We start from the raw sequence: 18533 nt of genomic DNA on the forward strand, positions 1-18533 counted from the left end.
CATTCAATAATAAAATAAAATAAACCAAGTGCTCTGCGAACCAATTAGGTTTAATCTAGGCGAATTTATCTTTTGAGCAATATTTCGAAACTCAAATTATAATCCTTTGGATTTATGAACACAGCACTGAAGTGAGAAATCCAGCGACTAGTTTTTAAAAAAAGTCATAAGAATTAGTTAAATAAATACTAAATATTATTACCAAAAAGACGCTTATTATTTAGAGTACAATAATAATGTAGCTAAATGCTAGGTCTTACCGTCAGATAATTTAGCCACTATAAATGAGGAATTTCCCTATTCCCCAGGATGGTATCCATCACGTGCGCGCGCCCAGTGCGACGTTGGTCTAGGGGTGTAAGAAAGAAAGTCTTTGTCTGGATTCTCATAGTTCTTCCCACTAAGTAGTGACCATGCCTCATCCTTCTGACGATGGGAGCCCCATATAAACTACCCCACCCTCTCTCCACAGGGTTTCATGCATTTTCCCTCCAAACAAAACCAAAAGAGGTGTATGATATGTAGCGCTAAAGACTATGTGCGTCTTACCGCCAGATAATTTCCCCGGGGGATTTCCCCATTCCCCAGGATAAATGATACCCATCACGTGAGCCAAGTGCGGCGCTGGTCTAGGGGTGTAATATAACTGTAGTAGTTGAAGTCTTTGTCTGGATTCCCATAGTTCTTCCCACTAAGTAGTGGGCATGCCTCATCCTTCTGCTGATGAGCGGAGCCCCACATACATAACCTACCCTGTCCCCACAGGGTTTTATGCATCTTTCCCCCAAACAAAAAACAAAAGGGGTGTAAGATATGAGCGTACGGTCAGATCGAACCGTTCCTTCTGTATGGAATGATGGATGCTTGTAATTAATGCAACAAAAAAAAAGGTCAGAATTTTCATCCACCCATTCACGATCTTAGTTAATGTGTTAATTTTAGTAACCACTTGTTAGCATTTTAGTACTGTAGTTACTGTAGTAAGCAATCAATAGCTCCAGTGGAACAAACAGGCAATAAATATACCATTAATGGTGAAAGAAAAAGTTAAGTGATGTGACAAAAAAATTAGGTGACTTTCAGTATCGTCAAATGGTCGTCGTAATATAGTTTTTTTTAAACCTACATCATATAGCATACAGTAAACATCCAGACCGTAAATAGGGAAACGAATCGGGAAACCAAGCTTACTTCTATTGAGAAGCGGTTAAAGTATACGAATGAAAAATAACTATTTTCGTATTAACCTGTTTGTTGAAGCCACTAATTTATCTTGAATCTGAGATTATTTTAGAAGTGATGATTCATAGGAGTTTATAATGAAAACATTTCAGATTGATACTATGTGTAATCTTAATTTATTTATAAAAAAGACAAATTACGAAATATTTATAAGTGTTGCCACACTTTACTACACTCTTTACAATTACAATACATAATCTTTTAAAAAAATATTGCGCAATAACTTACAGATCAACCAACTCAAATATACAAAGAGAATCGTTCTACGAACAGAGAATTGTTCGTAACGCATGTTTGTGTATTAATTTTAAAGAATAAGAATAAGAATTTATTTAAAGTCTGCGGTGCCACAAAATAGTTAAAACGGCGATATTTACTATCAATAATATTAATAAGAAGGATACTATAATAACTACCGTTTAAAGCATGAGAGTTTATTTATGATGTGGTTTAAATGTTCGTACGACGAAGTAACCAGCCATAAAGATATTTTTTTCTTATTATTTACTTTAACCAATGTCCGTTCACAGACTCTGAAAGAATATTCTGTCTTCAGTCTAGTTCCAGAAAACTTTTGGGAATCATACAGTAGTTAACTACTTAGTCAAGTCCTACATGGAGTGACGGATAAAAATTAAGCAAAATCGTGGGTATAACTTTCGACGATTTCAATTTGTGCATGATCCTTAACGACGTTTCTCAGAAACCCATAATATAAATAAATTGATAATAAATCCGTGTTAGCCCCGCATATTTATACTGATGAAATAAACATACTGGTCAATTGGTATTTCTTCGTCGTACGTCAAAATTATCAAAGTACCTACTTATCTTGGCAATATTAAAATCAATTGTGACAAAAAAGAACAAAAACCACATTTCAAACTAATACTTTAATATAAATTATAATTTCATTTAAGTAATGAAGTCTCATATTTTAAAAATATGTCCTAGATTGTGGTGGTTTTTTCCTATTTTAGTGACAATAAATCTATCGTAATGTAAATTATTATCTTACAACTATTTTATTTATTATTTACTTCTAATATTATAATTATAAAAGGGCAAATGCCGTAATTTAATTACTCGCCATCAATTAGATCCGTTATAAGAATACAAACCTATAATACATAATGTGTAACGACAGAAATAAATACAAATAAGACAAAATCTGAATTTGTTAGAAGAAAATGTCCAGAAAACTATTTCCCCAAGTCATAAGAGTAATATTTTTAAAGTCAGGATTTCTTGAATATGGTTAAAATAACTAAGTTTATTATGTTATTATTAACTTAATCATTATTTAAAATATATTTTTTATGCAATTACTTACCTAGCCCAAATTTAGGATATTCTACTGTCGCGACTAGATACGAATCAAGATACTAAGATTGCTTATGAAATACGACCGGTTATGTAAAAATTATAGTGCCAACGATAAAAAATAATATTTAGTATATTATTTTTGAAATCTTTCCTACGAAGCAAGGATAATTGAGGTCGAACTTCACTTAGAGTAAGTTCGTTTGATCAGGTTTTTAGACTTTAGGAGGCAAACTTTGAAACCACGGCATGATATGCCCATGGCATAAATCTATAATTAATTTCTCAGTAAAAAAACTCATTGAAGTATGAACATTATTATGTTAAGTTACTTTAAACCTGAAATTGTAGCAAATTGAACTTGTGATTTTTCGCGTAGTTTTCTGGACCACTAATATAAATATTTGTGATAAAACGTAACAAAACGACTGCACTCAAAAGCATTTAGAAACCTAATCAATGGCTTAGCAAATAATATGGGGGTTAATTTGATCTGGAACCAACAGGCCTCAGAAGCCGTAACGTTTAGAATCGACGGCGTTTGTTAGGGTAATCGTCCATTTGTCGCGGTCCGTCCCAGCCGCGGTTCTGGTCGTCAAACCCTCCTCGTGGCATGTCGAACTGGTCTCTGAAGCCTCCATCCTAGATAAATCATAACGTGCTAATTTTTTCTTCGTGGTAGAAATACAAAAATACACAATTGATGAAATTAGTCAAAAATATAGAACATTAAATTAGTTCTATAGAAATGTCACAAATATTATCATGCCTCGAATTGTAAAAGAACGTCATCAATCTGATCTCCTTTTTTGTTTTATACGTATCCGTGATATCTTTTGTAATTAAAATAATTATCACATACGGAGAGCGTATCACATCATAAGTGTTATTACAATAATTATATTTTGTTAAGGACGTGATATTTTACGTAGACATAGTTCAGTGAACGTGAATTTTACATACTTCACTCGCTGCGTATAAACCTTTTCAAATTTATTACCTACTTTTAAAAATTCAGAACTTATTCTAACCCATTTTAGAGTAACAAAATAACTTTTAATCAATAAGCAGGGAAATTGTGAGTTATCATGAACTTATCCATGCTTTGAAACAAATTGTGTGAAGAAAACAAACCATACCTTGCCTCTGTTTAAGAAGAATGCACCAAATATGAATGCATAGATGACAGAGTATTTTGTTCGAGACAATGTCGAAAATTGTTTTGCTTACTGATGAGTCTTTGAAGTTTATATTATGAGGAAGGGTTTTTTTTAAATCATGAAAGAAGGTAAGAAGGACCCAACAAAGGCAAAAAAACAAACAATATCAAACAAATAAGGACTATTTCAATAATTAAACAGTTATTAGTTATTTCATACCACATCGAAATAAAGAATACAAATCATTATTAGAAAGACTTGACTAAGACGACTAAGTAAGTCGAAGGGAACATAATAAACACTCAACGAATTTCGGTCACGATTGCTTCGAAAAAATACTGCCCGCTATAAAATAATTAATCAGCTAATGATTAATGTCAGAAAGTAAAATACTATAAAAGTATAATATAAAAATTTTATTAAATTGGAAGCAATCACGAAAAGATTTTGGAAAATAGTAAAACACCATTGTATTTTTTTTTTGTAGACTGATACAACGCAATCACGAAAAGATTTTGGAAAATAGTAAAACACCATTGTATTTTTTTTTGTAGACTGATACAACGCAAGCCTAACTCACTTCTTCAACACGTCTCGCTGTCAGTCGGCATTAAGATATTAGTATATCTCCCAATTTTCAAATTCCCAATTAATTCCCAATTAGCGTCAAAAATAACACAATGTAATATTGTGATCTGCCTATTTTATCAGTCAATATCGCTCGAGTTTTAAGTTCCAAGATCGTACTCATCATATTATGAAGTGGAGCTTGTGATAAAAGCTGTTCAAAAGACGTAACAGTGTAGTTATAGGTTTCTTGTCATCTGGTTTAACTTTGTATTGATTATGCATCGATTGGTTAACCAGTTAGTTAACCTAATGACCACAACGCGTAGATTGTACTTCGTATCGGATTGATCAGTAAATGACCACACCAACATTATCCTGTTTTTAACTAATACAATACACCTACAGATAAATTGAATTGAGGTATAATCGTTTGGTAAATTATGTAAACTTATAAACCTTAATATAATATAGATAATAAGTTTATATAGTTGGCGGTATGATTGTGCCGGATTGTCAAATTGTGATAGGTAATTCATTTTGATTGACCTTGAACTAGAGAAAATTTAATAGGGCATATTCAGTTCAAGGTCATAATATAGCTAGTCCAGTGGATTATACATACAGTGGATTATAATATCACTTATAATGTAATTTACTTTCTTCGCATGCGATAATTCTATTTGCGTACAAAGATCACATTAAGGTACTCAAATAAAGCTGAGTATATTTTAAAAAAAATCAATGTAAAATCTGATTATGCAGCGATAACAACATCACGTCAGTACTTAATACTTGATAACTTTCAAATTAAATGGTGTCAATTCCTTAGGCGCTTGTGCTTTCACAGATCTTCCTGTCTAATTTGAGTACAAGTGGCACGTGCCAAGTAATAAAATATTGGTTTGGTTGGTCGTGGTTCAAAACTCGATTTTTGGAAATTTTTAGGTTTACTAAGTAATAATCATCCAAATAGAAAAATAATAATAAAATGTTAAATGAACATTTGTGTTACAGACATTGGCTGCGTTTGGTCGAAAATAGCGCTTGTTAGAAATCGTTAGCAAAATGGCGATCGCCATGAAACCGCCGAAAGTTTTAACTTTAGCATGTTTTCGGCGATGCCACATTTGCTAACTTCAAAAGTAACGGTTTCCCACACATTTTTTTTAAGCACTTCCGGCTAAAAGGACGCCATTTTTCTTACTAGCGCTATTTTCGGCTAATCGCCCCCATTAATTAATAGTTTTGTTAATGAATATAGCAACGATAGCCGAACGGTGAAGGGGTCGGAGTGGCCGACTCGAGATCCGAGGAACGCGGGTTCGAATCCCACCGCCGCTCGACTATTGTGGTGAGCCCACTCGTAACACAAGCTTATTTTACTACTAGGACTATTAGTAATTTGGGCAATACAAATTGCTAATAATCTTTAAAAAAATATATTTGGTAGTTTGTAAAATCTTAACTGCACCATTTGTGAATCAGAATTAACAAATGAGTTGAGAGCAAAAGACAATGCCGGAAATTGGCGTCTTTTTTTTTTCGCGCGGCCATCGACCAAACTTTGTTTTTTGATTACAAAATCTATATATACAGGGTGTTAGGTAAATGGGTATATGAGCCGACACTAGCCCATGTTAACATGGTCATGTAAATGGTATGGTGTAGTCCGAAATTTGATATCATCATTTTATTTTTTTTAATTTTCATACAAAATTAATTTTATAATGTCCGATTTGTATGAAAAATAAAATAATTAAAATGAAGATATCAATTTTCTGACTTCACCATACCATTTATATGACCATGTTAACATGGGCTAATGTCGGCTCATATACCCATTTACCTAACACCCCGTATAAAAGAAAGTAGTGTTAGTTACTCCACTTATAACTCAAGAACGGCTGAACCGATTTAGCTGAAAATTGTCAGGGAGGTAGTTTAGAGCCAGGAGAAGGACATAGGATACTTTTTATCCCGTTCGAAATAAAAAAAAAGTCTGCTTATTTATTGCCATTAAGGCGGAACAAAGTTCGCCGGGTCAGCTTGTAGTGTAATAAACCAAACTTACTATGACATGTATACCTCTAAACTCAGTCTGAACTGAGTTACGAGCGTTAGAAGTTTGATGATTAACATACTAGATTTGCTTTTTGCGAGCAAGTTTTGTAAGAAATTACAACAAAATAGTGACATTGTATGTGTAAACAAACAATACCATCCATTAAAGGCTCCAGACATCAGTGTGGAGCAGAATCAGCGCAATAAAAAATAGCGCAATATTTTGTTGCAATTTCTTACAAAACTTGCGCGCAAAAAGCAAATCTAGTATGTAAATAAATCATCAAATTTCTAATGCTCTTAACTCAGTTCAGACTGAGTTTAGAGGTATACATGTCATAGTAAGTTTGGTTTATTACACTATTTTGTAATCAAAAAACAAAGTTTGGTCGATGGCCGCGCGAAAAAAAAAAAAGACGCCACCTTCCATACAAAATCTGGCATTGCCATTTAACCGTGGCTCACACGAATTGATATTTTAACGTAAAAAAATACTTCTTAGTACTACATCCGGATAGTACGATGTAATATCAGCGGACCCTTGAGCGTCGTTATAATCGGATTCTACTGTACTGTATTATTTTTTTCCAAGATAATTATGACCGAACTTCACTTCAGGGTAAGTTCGTTTGATCAAGTAAAAGACAATGCCGGAAATTGGCGTCTTTTTTTTTTCGCGCGGCCATCGACCAAACTTTGTTTTTTGATAACAAAATAGTGTAATAAACCAAACTTACTATGACATGTATACCTCTAAACTCAGTCTGAACTGAGTTACGAGCATTAGAAGTTTGATGATTTTCATACTAGATTTGCTTTTTGCGCGCAAAGTTTTCTAACAAATTGCAACAAAATAGTGAGATTGTATGTGTAAACAAACAATATCATCCATTAAAGGCTCCAGACATCAGTATGGAGCAGAATCAGCGCAATAAAAAAATAGCGCAATATTTTGTTGCAATTTCTTACAAAACTTGCGCACAAAAAGCAAATCTAGTATGAAAATCATCAAACTTCTAATGCTCGTAACTCAGTTCAGACTGAGTTTAGAGGTATACATGCCATAGTAAGTTTGGTTTATTACACTATTTTGTAATCAAAAAACAAAGTTTAGACGATGGCCGCGCGAAAAAAAAAAGACGCCACTTTCCATACAAAATCTGGCATTGCCATTTGCTTGACTTCAAGTAGAAACCATGCACAACAAGATTACGCCCATGACATTAATTAATTAATATCTCATTAAAACCGTATTCAAGTATGAACATTATTTTTACCCGACTGCGCCAGGAGGGTTATGTTTTCAACTACACAATTTGTGTATCAGAAATAATAATAGACTGGAGGGCAAATATAACCGTATTGAGCGACGGGTTACGACGTTGACAAGGCCATTAAATGGCAGTCTGTATATTCACTAAATAAAAGCTAGAACTTACATGAAACCCTAAATTCAAATTGATCACCATTTAATTTGTATTATAGTTTCTTGTAAAAGTATCTTCTGGTAAACAATAGGTTAAGTAATCAAGTTAAGGTTCCAAAGGTTTTGTAAGATTTACCATTTGGTAAATAAAGACTTAAAATTGTTACATATGGAGAACTGTAAAATTTATACAGTACTATTATTATAAATTGATAACGGTCATAAAACAGATAATGCAGAAAAAATATGCAGTTGTACTAACTGCACAAAAATGCTTTTTCATTAGTGGCCCGCACTGCAAACGAAAAAAAATTACTTACCATTGGCTGCTGTTGATCGAACATGCCCTGTTCTTGCCGATCCAACAAAGAGTTAAGCCGCTGTGCCTGTAGACAAAAAATTCATAATAATGTTACAAGTATGGACAAGTTTGTTGGTAATTATGAACATACAAATTTGAGCACTCGTGACGATTATAGGTACGGTACTGCTTTCTGAGCATGTCGCGATTTACGCAAATAACAATTCGACCAGTTACAATCCTACTTCCTGCTATGCTACTAATATTATAAATGGGAAAGTTTGGATGTCTGTATGTTTGTTACTCATTCACGCAAAAACTATTGAACGGTTTTTTTTTTAACTTTACAGTATTATTTATTGTAACCCACATAACATATAGGCTATAATTTATGCTGTTCTGTGACACCAAATTTCACGCGGGTGAAGCCGCGGGCAAAAGCTAGTTTACAATGTTTTTTGATGCCTCCCATCGACCAGTTACGATCCCAGCCTCTCTGCGGTTGCGTAGGCAAATGGCGGCCCCTGCTCGCGCCGCAGCAGCCTGCGCGTGCTCACCTGCACAAAGAGCGTGTTCTCCTGCTGGCGGCGGCGCAGCTCGTCGTCCTGGTTGCGCATGCGCTGCGACAGCTCCTCCTCCTGGCGCAGCAGCTGCGCGTGCTCACCTGCACAAAGAGCGTGTTCTCCTGCTGGCGGCGGCGCAGCTCGTCGTCCTGGTTGCGCATGCGCTGCGACAGCTCCTCCTCCTGGCGCAGCAGCTGCGCGTGCTCACCTGCACAAAGAGCGTGTTCTCCTGCTGGCGGCGGCGCAGCTCGTCGTCCTGGTTGCGCATGCGCTGCGACAGCTCCTCCTCCTGGCGCAGCAGCTGCGCGTGCTCACCTGCACAAAGAGCGTGTTCTCCTGCTGGCGGCGGCGCAGCTCGTCGTCCTGGTTGCGCATGCGCTGCGACAGCTCCTCCTCCTGGCGCAGCAGCTGCGCGTGCTCACCTGCACAAAGAGCGTGTTCTCCTGCTGGCGGCGGCGCAGCTCGTCGTCCTGGTTGCGCATGCGCTGCGACAGCTCCTCCTCCTGGCGCAGCAGCTGCGCGTGCTCACCTGCACAAAGAGCGTGTTCTCCTGCTGGCGGCGGCGCAGCTCGTCGTCCTGGTTGCGCATGCGCTGCGACAGCTCCTCCTCCTGGCGCAGCAGCTGCGCGTGCTCACCTGCACAAAGAGCGTGTTCTCCTGCTGGCGGCGGCGCAGCTCGTCGTCCTGGTTGCGCATGCGCTGCGACAGCTCCTCCTCCTGGCGCAGCAGCTGCGCGTGCTCACCTGCACAAAGAGCGTGTTCTCCTGCTGGCGGCGGCGCAGCTCGTCGTCCTGGTTGCGCATGCGCTGCGACAGCTCCTCCTCCTGGCGCAGCAGCTGCGCGCGCTCCTGCTCGCGGCGCTCGTCGGCGGCGCGCTCGGCCATCTCCCAGCTGCGCTTCTGGCGCTCGCGGTCTTGCTCGCGCTGCCGCAGTTGCTCGCGGAGCAGCTCAGTCTCGTGCTCGTACCTGGGACATTCGTAAAATTATGGGCTTCTTTCCTAAAAAATTTTTTTTGTCTATTTTACCAAAAAATCTTGGGACACATTTTTAATTGTCAATCAATCAAATAATTACAAAATTATGGTGCGTTGTGAAGTTCCGCGCGACGTCACAAAGTGCTGCACTTCTAAGCACTCATTGACGTCACAGGCCTCTTCTTTTGAACTTTGGCGTGATCTCTTTAAATTTTCATTAGTTTGAAAAAGTGAAAAATACATGTCGAGTATTTTATGATAAGTTAATTGACGAACTAATTACTCTTGTTTTTTGACCCAGTAAACATGCCTATTACTATTAATCTTTGATGTTCCTGGCTCACTAATACAGTGTGAGTCACGTTAAAGTGTACATATGAAAATAGAAAAAACTAGACCTGTTTTTATCGACAAAAAAAGAGATCAAAAATTTTTTGAGATTTTTTTTTAATTTTTTATAGAATTTTTTTTCTTCCAATTACTTATTGTAAAGAAAACGTAATAACTTTTAAACTAAGCGGTATATCCTAATAAAATAAAAACAGTAATAATGCTAAATAACAGGCGATACTAAAAAAAATACATGAAATACACAAAAAAGGCCAAAAAATAATAAAAAATGATAATTTTTGAAAAAAATCTGCTTAAAAATTCGTGTTTTTTTGGTTATTTGATAAATTTCTCCAAAAAATGCCCCTATAACTGGTGGTTTTTAATACTTTGTATTATTCTCTATCGTATTACCTTCGTAAAACCAAAAATCGCATGTCAAATTTTGACCTCTTTTTTGTCGATAAAAATAGGTCTAGTTTCATCTATTTTCATATGTACACTTTAACGTGACTCACACTGTATAAAATAGTAGGTAACGAAAACAATACACACTTGGCATATTCCATTTGAGCTTCCAACTTCTCCTCCTCGGCAGCCAGTTCTTTCTTTAGCGCCTCTTCCTTCTGACGGTGAAGTTCATGCAATTGCTTCCACCTAGTACCATATTCATGTTCAAAACTTCCCAATTCTGAGAAACGAGGCCCCATCTATAACAAGATAATATACTTGTTAGATAACTAGAAAAAGATAGAGAAATAATCAAAAACATACTGTTGGTAAATGCTTACCTCACGAGCCTTTTGGAATTCTGGATGCTTCTTAGGCAAATTCTTTTCTGGGTAACCATCTAGTTCATCAGGTTCCTCATAGCTCTCCACAATAACAGGACGAAGGGATCTAAAATAATAAATTTAAAAATTAGTATTTTCCACACCAAACTTAAATAAATATCACTGATAATTTTTATTACTTACGAAGTTAAGAAGAAGCATCTTTCACTGCAGTTACGAATGGCCGCCAATGCACTAGGCTTCCGGGCATACTCCACAACGCCCTCTCCAAGAGTTTTCCCGCGCTCGTCTACTCTGACATAAGCTCTCTCAATTTTCCCAAAGATTTCAAAGGCACGGTATAGTAGTTCATTGGAAACAAAAGGCGGTAAATTTTTGATACGAATAGCACTGTTATGTGGGGCAAACCTAACTCGTAAAGTCTTGCCATTCCTCATCTTCCCATCTAATTCACGTTTTGCCCTTTCTGCATTGACTCTGTAGTCCTAGAAACAAAACATACATAGAATGAGACCCCACCACAAAATATTTCTATATAAATTTTTAAAATATCTGGTCACCAACAACTTACCATCTTGATAAATCCAAAGTTCTTCTCTTTATTTAAAAATAGCTCAGCAGCTTCTCCAAATGGAGTAAATAGATTCAGAATTTCGTCCTCAGTAACATCATTAGTCAAATTACCAATGTACAGTCTGCTTCTGCCATTGAATTTCATTTCCGTTTGATCTATTGGGTGCAAATCAAGTATTGGTCCAACTAAATCTTTAAGTTTGTTGGCAAGCATATGTTCTTCCCTCTGCAATGGTTTGCCATCTTGATTTGGACCTCTATTGTTACGCTGTTGGTTCCTGATTGGACCTGGCCCTCCTGGACCTCCAGGTTTCTGGCCGAAAGGCTTATTTCCTCCTTGACCAAAGTTGCCACCTTGTTTGTTACCAGGCCCACCCTGAGACCATCCACCTTGCCTGTTGCCACCTCCAAAGTTTCCATTCATGTTCTAAAATGGTAATTGCAACATTAATAACAAAATTAAATAAATAGATGTTTCACTATTTAGTTTTTATGGCTAANCTTGGGACACATTTTTAATTGTCAATCAATCAAATAATTACAAAATTATGGTGCGTTGTGAAGTTCCGCGCGACGTCACAAAGTGCTGCACTTCTAAGCACTCATTGACGTCACAGGCCTCTTCTTTTGAACTTTGGCGTGATCTCTTTAAATTTTCATTAGTTTGAAAAAGTGAAAAATACATGTCGAGTATTTTATGATAAGTTAATTGACGAACTAATTACTCTTGTTTTTTGACCCAGTAAACATGCCTATTACTATTAATCTTTGATGTTCCTGGCTCACTAATACAGTGTGAGTCACGTTAAAGTGTACATATGAAAATAGAAAAAACTAGACCTGTTTTTATCGACAAAAAAAGAGATCAAAAATTTTTTGAGATTTTTTTTTAATTTTTTATAGAATTTTTTTTCTTCCAATTACTTATTGTAAAGAAAACGTAATAACTTTTAAACTAAGCGGTATATCCTAATAAAATAAAAACAGTAATAATGCTAAATAACAGGCGATACTAAAAAAAATACATGAAATACACAAAAAAGGCCAAAAAATAATAAAAAATGATAATTTTTGAAAAAAATCTGCTTAAAAATTCGTGTTTTTTTGGTTATTTGATAAATTTCTCCAAAAAATGCCCCTATAACTGGTGGTTTTTAATACTTTGTATTATTCTCTATCGTATTACCTTCGTAAAACCAAAAATCGCATGTCAAATTTTGACCNTAGACGCTTGAAATTCGGCAAGCAGGTACCTTAGTAAACTTAAAGCTTAGTTATAACAGGATATTGCAAAATTCCCACGGGAACGGGAGTTAGCGGGAAAAAACATTTGTATGAAAAAATCTAAACCGCGTAAGGTAGATGAAGGGGGTAAAACGGGATCCACGCGTACGAAGTCGCGGGCGGCCGCTAGTTTAAAATAATTTGATTTCATTAGTTTTATAACCCTCTGGTGTGTGAGCACTGGTTGTAGGTGATATTAAAATATTAAAAGTATTTATGTTGAGTTATATTCTTTATGTAGTCATTAAAATGTAAACAACAAAATCTAAACAAACTTATTACAAGATATCAATAGTAAATGGAATTATAATGACTGACGGGCGGGATACTGTTTGAATTTTATGTGTTCAACAAGGAATCCTAATACTCTAATTATGAAATAATGTCAATTCACGTATATTGTTAACTAACAACACAGTTTTGAACTTAAAGTACAGTCACCTGCAACGACATGTGTAAAATTTTTACGTTTACATTAAAAACATAACCTGACCTAATACTAACGCAAATGTTCTTCAAAATTTTAAGAATGCAAGTTATAAAGCAACTAAAACAGAAACCGTTATCTCCACGTTACTACAGTTTGCAATCAAAAATAGGTTAACGATCAAAAGTTAGGTGTTAATATTAGCTTAAGTGTTATTCGTTTGCAAGATTGTCAAATACAATTGACATTCAAAGACGAGATACCTACCTACATTTTTTATGTATTAAGTAACTCTTAAATGTTGTCTATATATATAAAAATGAAACCCGTTTCGCGTTGTCACGGCATCACGTGTGAACGGCTGAACCGATTTCGATAATTCTTTTTTTTAAATGTTTGTGGAAGTCCAAGGATGGTTCTTACGGAAAAAAATATTAAGAAAATCTCTACGCTAAGGCGGTACGAAGTTCGCCGGGTCAGCTAGTTATTAATAAAATATTAACGCTAACTGTACCTAAACTAACCTTTGATCACACATGCTTACCTTTGCTGTAAATTGAAACTTTTGTTTTTCGTTAAAATATTGGTAAAATTTTATATTTGCTGATCCTAAGGAACATTTTTAGGCAGTGCTTGTAAACCTTTTTCGCAATGTTAATTTTCACAGTTTTGCATTGAAGTTTATCTAAAAGTTTTTAACTTTTACGACAAAAATGTTTACGATTTCTTTGTCTGAATTTGCAAAATTTTGGTATAAATCGAGACCACAGTATATATATGAGCTAAAGCAGTACGGAAACTTATCCCTTTCGGCGAGTTAAATACCTACACTTCAACTGAGTGTTAGGGTTGGCACTCTTAATCTTTATAAAATTAATAAGGTTCTTACTTACTTATTTATTAAAACGTTTATTTAGGTTTTTTTAATTATCAAATACCTAATGGAATAAATTAATTGACTAAGTAGTTAACAAAAAAATAAAACGTTAACACAGAATAAGTAATAGTACAGGTACAGAAGGATNTGCTCACCTGCACAAAGAGCGTGTTCTCCTGCTGGCGGCGGCGCAGCTCGTCGTCCTGGTTGCGCATGCGCTGCGACAGCTCCTCCTCCTGGCGCAGCAGCTGCGCGTGCTCACCTGCACAAAGAGCGTGTTCTCCTGCTGGCGGCGGCGCAGCTCGTCGTCCTGGTTGCGCATGCGCTGCGACAGCTCCTCCTCCTGGCGCAGCAGCTGCGCGTGCTCACCTGCACAAAGAGCGTGTTCTCCTGCTGGCGGCGGCGCAGCTCGTCGTCCTGGTTGCGCATGCGCTGCGACAGCTCCTCCTCCTGGCGCAGCAGCTGCGCGTGCTCACCTGCACAAAGAGCGTGTTCTCCTGCTGGCGGCGGCGCAGCTCGTCGTCCTGGTTGCGCATGCGCTGCGACAGCTCCTCCTCCTGGCGCAGCAGCTGCGCGTGCTCACCTGCACAAAGAGCGTGTTCTCCTGCTGGCGGCGGCGCAGCTCGTCGTCCTGGTTGCGCATGCGCTGCGACAGCTCCTCCTCCTGGCGCAGCAGCTGCGCGTGCTCACCTGCACAAAGAGCGTGTTCTCCTGCTGGCGGCGGCGCAGCTCGTCGTCCTGGTTGCGCATGCGCTGCGACAGCTCCTCCTCCTGGCGCAGCAGCTGCGCGTGCTCACCTGCACAAAGAGCGTGTTCTCCTGCTGGCGGCGGCGCAGCTCGTCGTCCTGGTTGCGCATGCGCTGCGACAGCTCCTCCTCCTGGCGCAGCAGCTGCGCGTGCTCACCTGCACAAAGAGCGTGTTCTCCTGCTGGCGGCGGCGCAGCTCGTCGTCCTGGTTGCGCATGCGCTGCGACAGCTCCTCCTCCTGGCGCAGCAGCTGCGCGTGCTCACCTGCACAAAGAGCGTGTTCTCCTGCTGGCGGCGGCGCAGCTCGTCGTCCTGGTTGCGCATGCGCTGCGACAGCTCCTCCTCCTGGCGCAGCAGCTGCGCGTGCTCACCTGCACAAAGAGCGTGTTCTCCTGCTGGCGGCGGCGCAGCTCGTCGTCCTGGTTGCGCATGCGCTGCGACAGCTCCTCCTCCTGGCGCAGCAGCTGCGCGCGCTCCTGCTCGCGGCGCTCGTCGGCGGCGCGCTCGGCCATCTCCCAGCTGCGCTTCTGGCGCTCGCGGTCTTGCTCGCGCTGCCGCAGTTGCTCGCGGAGCAGCTCAGTCTCGTGCTCGTACCTGGGACATTCGTAAAATTATGGGCTTCTTTCCTAAAAAATTTTTTTTGTCTATTTTACCAAAAAATAATTGTCAATCAATCAAATAATTACAAAGTTATGGTGCGTTGTGAAGTTCCGCGCGACGTCACAAAGTGCTGCACTTTTAAGCACTCATTGACGTCACAGGCCTCTTCTTTTGAACTTTGGCGTGATCTCTTTAAATTTTCATTAGTTTGAAAAAGTGAAAATACATGTCGAGTATTTTATGATAAGTTAATTGACGAACTAATTACTCTTGTTTTTTGACCCAGTAAACATGCCTATTACTATTAATCTTTGATGTTCCTGGCTCACTAATATAAAATAGTAGGTAACGAAAACAATACACACTTGGCATATTCCATTTGAGCTTCCAACTTCTCCTCCTCGGCAGCCAGTTCTTTCTTTAGCGCCTCTTCCTTCTGACGGTGAAGTTCATGCAATTGCTTCCACCTAGTACCATATTCATGTTCAAAACTTCCCAATTCTGAGAAACGAGGCCCCATCTATAACAAGATAATATACTTGTTAGATAACTAGAAAAAGATAGAGAAATAATCAAAAACATACTGTTGGTAAATGCTTACCTCACGAGCCTTTTGGAATTCTGGATGCTTCTTAGGCAAATTCTTTTCTGGGTAACCATCTAGTTCATCAGGTTCCTCATAGCTCTCCACAATAACAGGACGAAGGGATCTAAAATAATAAATTTAAAAATTAGTATTTTCCACACCAAACTTAAATAAATATCACTGATAATTTTTATTACTTACGAAGTTAAGAAGAAGCATCTTTCACTGCAGTTACGAATGGCCGCCAATGCACTAGGCTTCCGGGCATACTCCACAACGCCCTCTCCAAGAGTTTTCCCGCGCTCGTCTACTCTGACATAAGCTCTCTCAATTTTCCCAAAGATTTCAAAGGCACGGTATAGTAGTTCATTGGAAACAAAAGGCGGTAAATTTTTGATACGAATAGCACTGTTATGTGGGGCAAACCTAACTCGTAAAGTCTTGCCATTCCTCATCTTCCCATCTAATTCACGTTTTGCCCTTTCTGCATTGACTCTGTAGTCCTAGAAACAAAACATACATAGAATGAGACCCCACCACAAAATATGTCTATATAAATTTTTAAAATATCTGGTCACCAACAACTTACCATCTTGATAAATCCAAAGTTCTTCTCTTTATTTAAAAATAGCTCAGCAGCTTCTCCAAATGGAGTAAATAGATTCAGAATTTCATCCTCAGTAACATCATTAGTCAAATTACCAATGTACAGTCTGCTTCTGCCATTGAATTTCATTTCCGTTTGATCTATTGGGTGCAAATCAAGTATTGGTCCAACTAAATCTTTAAGTTTGTTGGCAAGCATATGTTCTTCCCTCTGCAATGGTTTGCCATCTTGATTTGGACCTCTATTGTTACGCTGTTGGTTCCTGATTGGACCTGGCCCTCCTGGACCTCCAGGTTTCTGGCCGAAAGGCTTATTTCCTCCTTGACCAAAGTTGCCACCTTGTTTGTTACCAGGCCCACCCTGAGACCATCCACCTTGCCTGTTGCCACCTCCAAAGTTTCCATTCATGTTCTAAAATGGTAATTGCAACATTAATAACAAAATTAAATAAATAGATGTTTCACTATTTAGTTTTTATGGCTAATAATTACTGTAGATAAAATTCTACATAAAGCTTTACATACCCTTTGCTGTTGATTTTGATTGTTCTGATTCTGGTTCTTCTGTTCGCTATCAACTTTATCTTGGGAATCCTGCTTGGCAGGAGTACTCTGAGGCTTCTGCTGTTGCTGCTGCTGTTGCTGCTGCGGTTGCTGCTGCTGCTGTGGTTTTTGCTGCTGTTGCTGCGGTTTTGGTTGCTGCTGCTGAGCTGGTTGCTGTTGCTGTTGCTGCTGATTTTGCTGCTGTTGAGGCTTAGGCTGGTTCTGCACCGGTTTTTGTTGAATCGGTGTTGTTGCTTTTGCCTGAGGTGCCTGTTGAGTAGCTGGCTCATTTTTAGACTGAACCTGATTCTGTTTCTGCTGCACTTGAGGTGGCTTCCCAGACTAAAAGATAACAAAACAATATCAATAGGTCAGCCAGTATTGTGTATTAAAAGGAGGTCAATATTTTCAGATGAATTGATTGAATCATTTAACCTACTTATAACCCCCTACTTTAGTTGCACTGGATTTACTACATAATTTAAGTTAAATTACATAATTTAACTAAAACTTATGATTTGTTTTGTAATGTCATGGGAAAAAATCGATTCCAATATGGATGGTATATTTAGTAAGTGCCAGACTTCTTGGATTTGGTGATACAGGTAAATCATTGTCAGAGTACATAAAGACAGGTCTAGTTTTGTCTTTCAAGATAGTTAGGTATTCAGAGTTATTTTAAAATCAATACTTAAGCACCGACGATAAGATGGCGGCGTACCGCAATAAAAGCAGGCCAGTCCCATGATTCCCGTTATAAATGTGTATGACATTGAAATACTACTACTATTGAGTAAATTATTCACTAAGTCCTAAGTTGGAGACTTACTTCGTTATTGGGTCGTTGACCTCCAGGACTCTGATTCCTTTGATTGTGCTCAAATCTTGAATTATTACGAAAACCTCCTCTATTCATACCACGACGACCACCCTGCCTTTGTGGCTGCGGGGGTCCTCCAAACCCTCTATGATTACCGTATTGGTTCATACCGTGCATTTGCATTGTCCTGTAACAAAATGTTAATTGTTTTACTCACACGCATTAATATTTAAGTCCTCATGCATGGTAAAATTATGAAAAGTAAACCAATTACCTGACGCTATTAGCGTAAAAATGTAACGCACTGAAAAACTTATCAGTCGCACTCACTTTGACCCGTAAATTGTATATTTGTAAAAAACGCAATAGTGAAATTTGTAACTGTATCTATAACAGCGTAGCGTCACCAAAGAACGACGCACACACAAGAAAAGAAAGTGATCGATGCGATGGATGCGCAACGTAGACAAGATGGTGGCTAGGAGGTAGGCTATTCCGTTTCCGTCCGACACGACCTCTTTGCTCTCTCCCCGTTTCCGGTTGTTTTTCGCAATTCCTACTGGCAACATTGTTATAGTCTCTATGCTCTTTGGCTTTTGGAGAAGCCAAAATTAATTTAGTTTTTTACCAAATAATTTAGTCTAACAGATAAATTCAGATAATATGTTTAGCGAAAAAATAGGGATTCCCCCTTTCATTGATACTGAATTAAATATTTTTTCGTTC

The 18533-nt window shown here is 38.3% G+C and overlaps 2 protein-coding genes across 2 annotated transcripts; both read right to left on the reverse strand.

Moving 5' to 3' along the window:
* Positions 1-1334: 1334 nt before the first annotated feature.
* LOC114362073 (hrp65 protein-like) lies at positions 1335-11741 on the reverse strand. The gene is made up of 7 exons (XM_028317332.1): positions 11316-11741; positions 10928-11229; positions 10742-10850; positions 10506-10660; positions 9390-9612; positions 8103-8168; positions 1335-3207 (listed from the first exon to the last, which is right to left on the reverse strand). The coding sequence occupies exons 1-7, from the start codon at positions 11739-11741 to the stop codon at positions 3091-3093; spliced, it is 1398 nt and encodes a 465-aa protein (XP_028173133.1). The 3' UTR covers positions 1335-3090.
* A 1286-nt stretch (positions 11742-13027) lies between these two features.
* On the reverse strand, positions 13028-18295 carry LOC114362074 (hrp65 protein-like). Its single transcript, XM_028317333.1, has 13 exons — positions 18082-18295; positions 17817-17994; positions 16970-17329; positions 16428-16856; positions 16040-16341; positions 15854-15962; positions 15618-15772; positions 14987-15246; positions 14703-14902; positions 14489-14581; positions 14275-14367; positions 14061-14153; positions 13028-13042 (listed from the first exon to the last, which is right to left on the reverse strand). Exons 2-13 carry the CDS (start codon positions 17988-17990, stop codon positions 13028-13030), a joined length of 2283 nt encoding a protein of 760 aa, XP_028173134.1. The 5' UTR covers positions 17991-17994; positions 18082-18295.
* Positions 18296-18533: the final 238 nt, after the last annotated feature.

The sequence above is a fragment of the Ostrinia furnacalis genome, unplaced genomic scaffold (assembly GCF_004193835.3).
Source record: "Ostrinia furnacalis isolate ACB-3 unplaced genomic scaffold, ASM419383v2 OfSCF6157, whole genome shotgun sequence".
NCBI classification, from domain to species: Eukaryota; Metazoa; Arthropoda; class Insecta; order Lepidoptera; family Crambidae; genus Ostrinia; species Ostrinia furnacalis.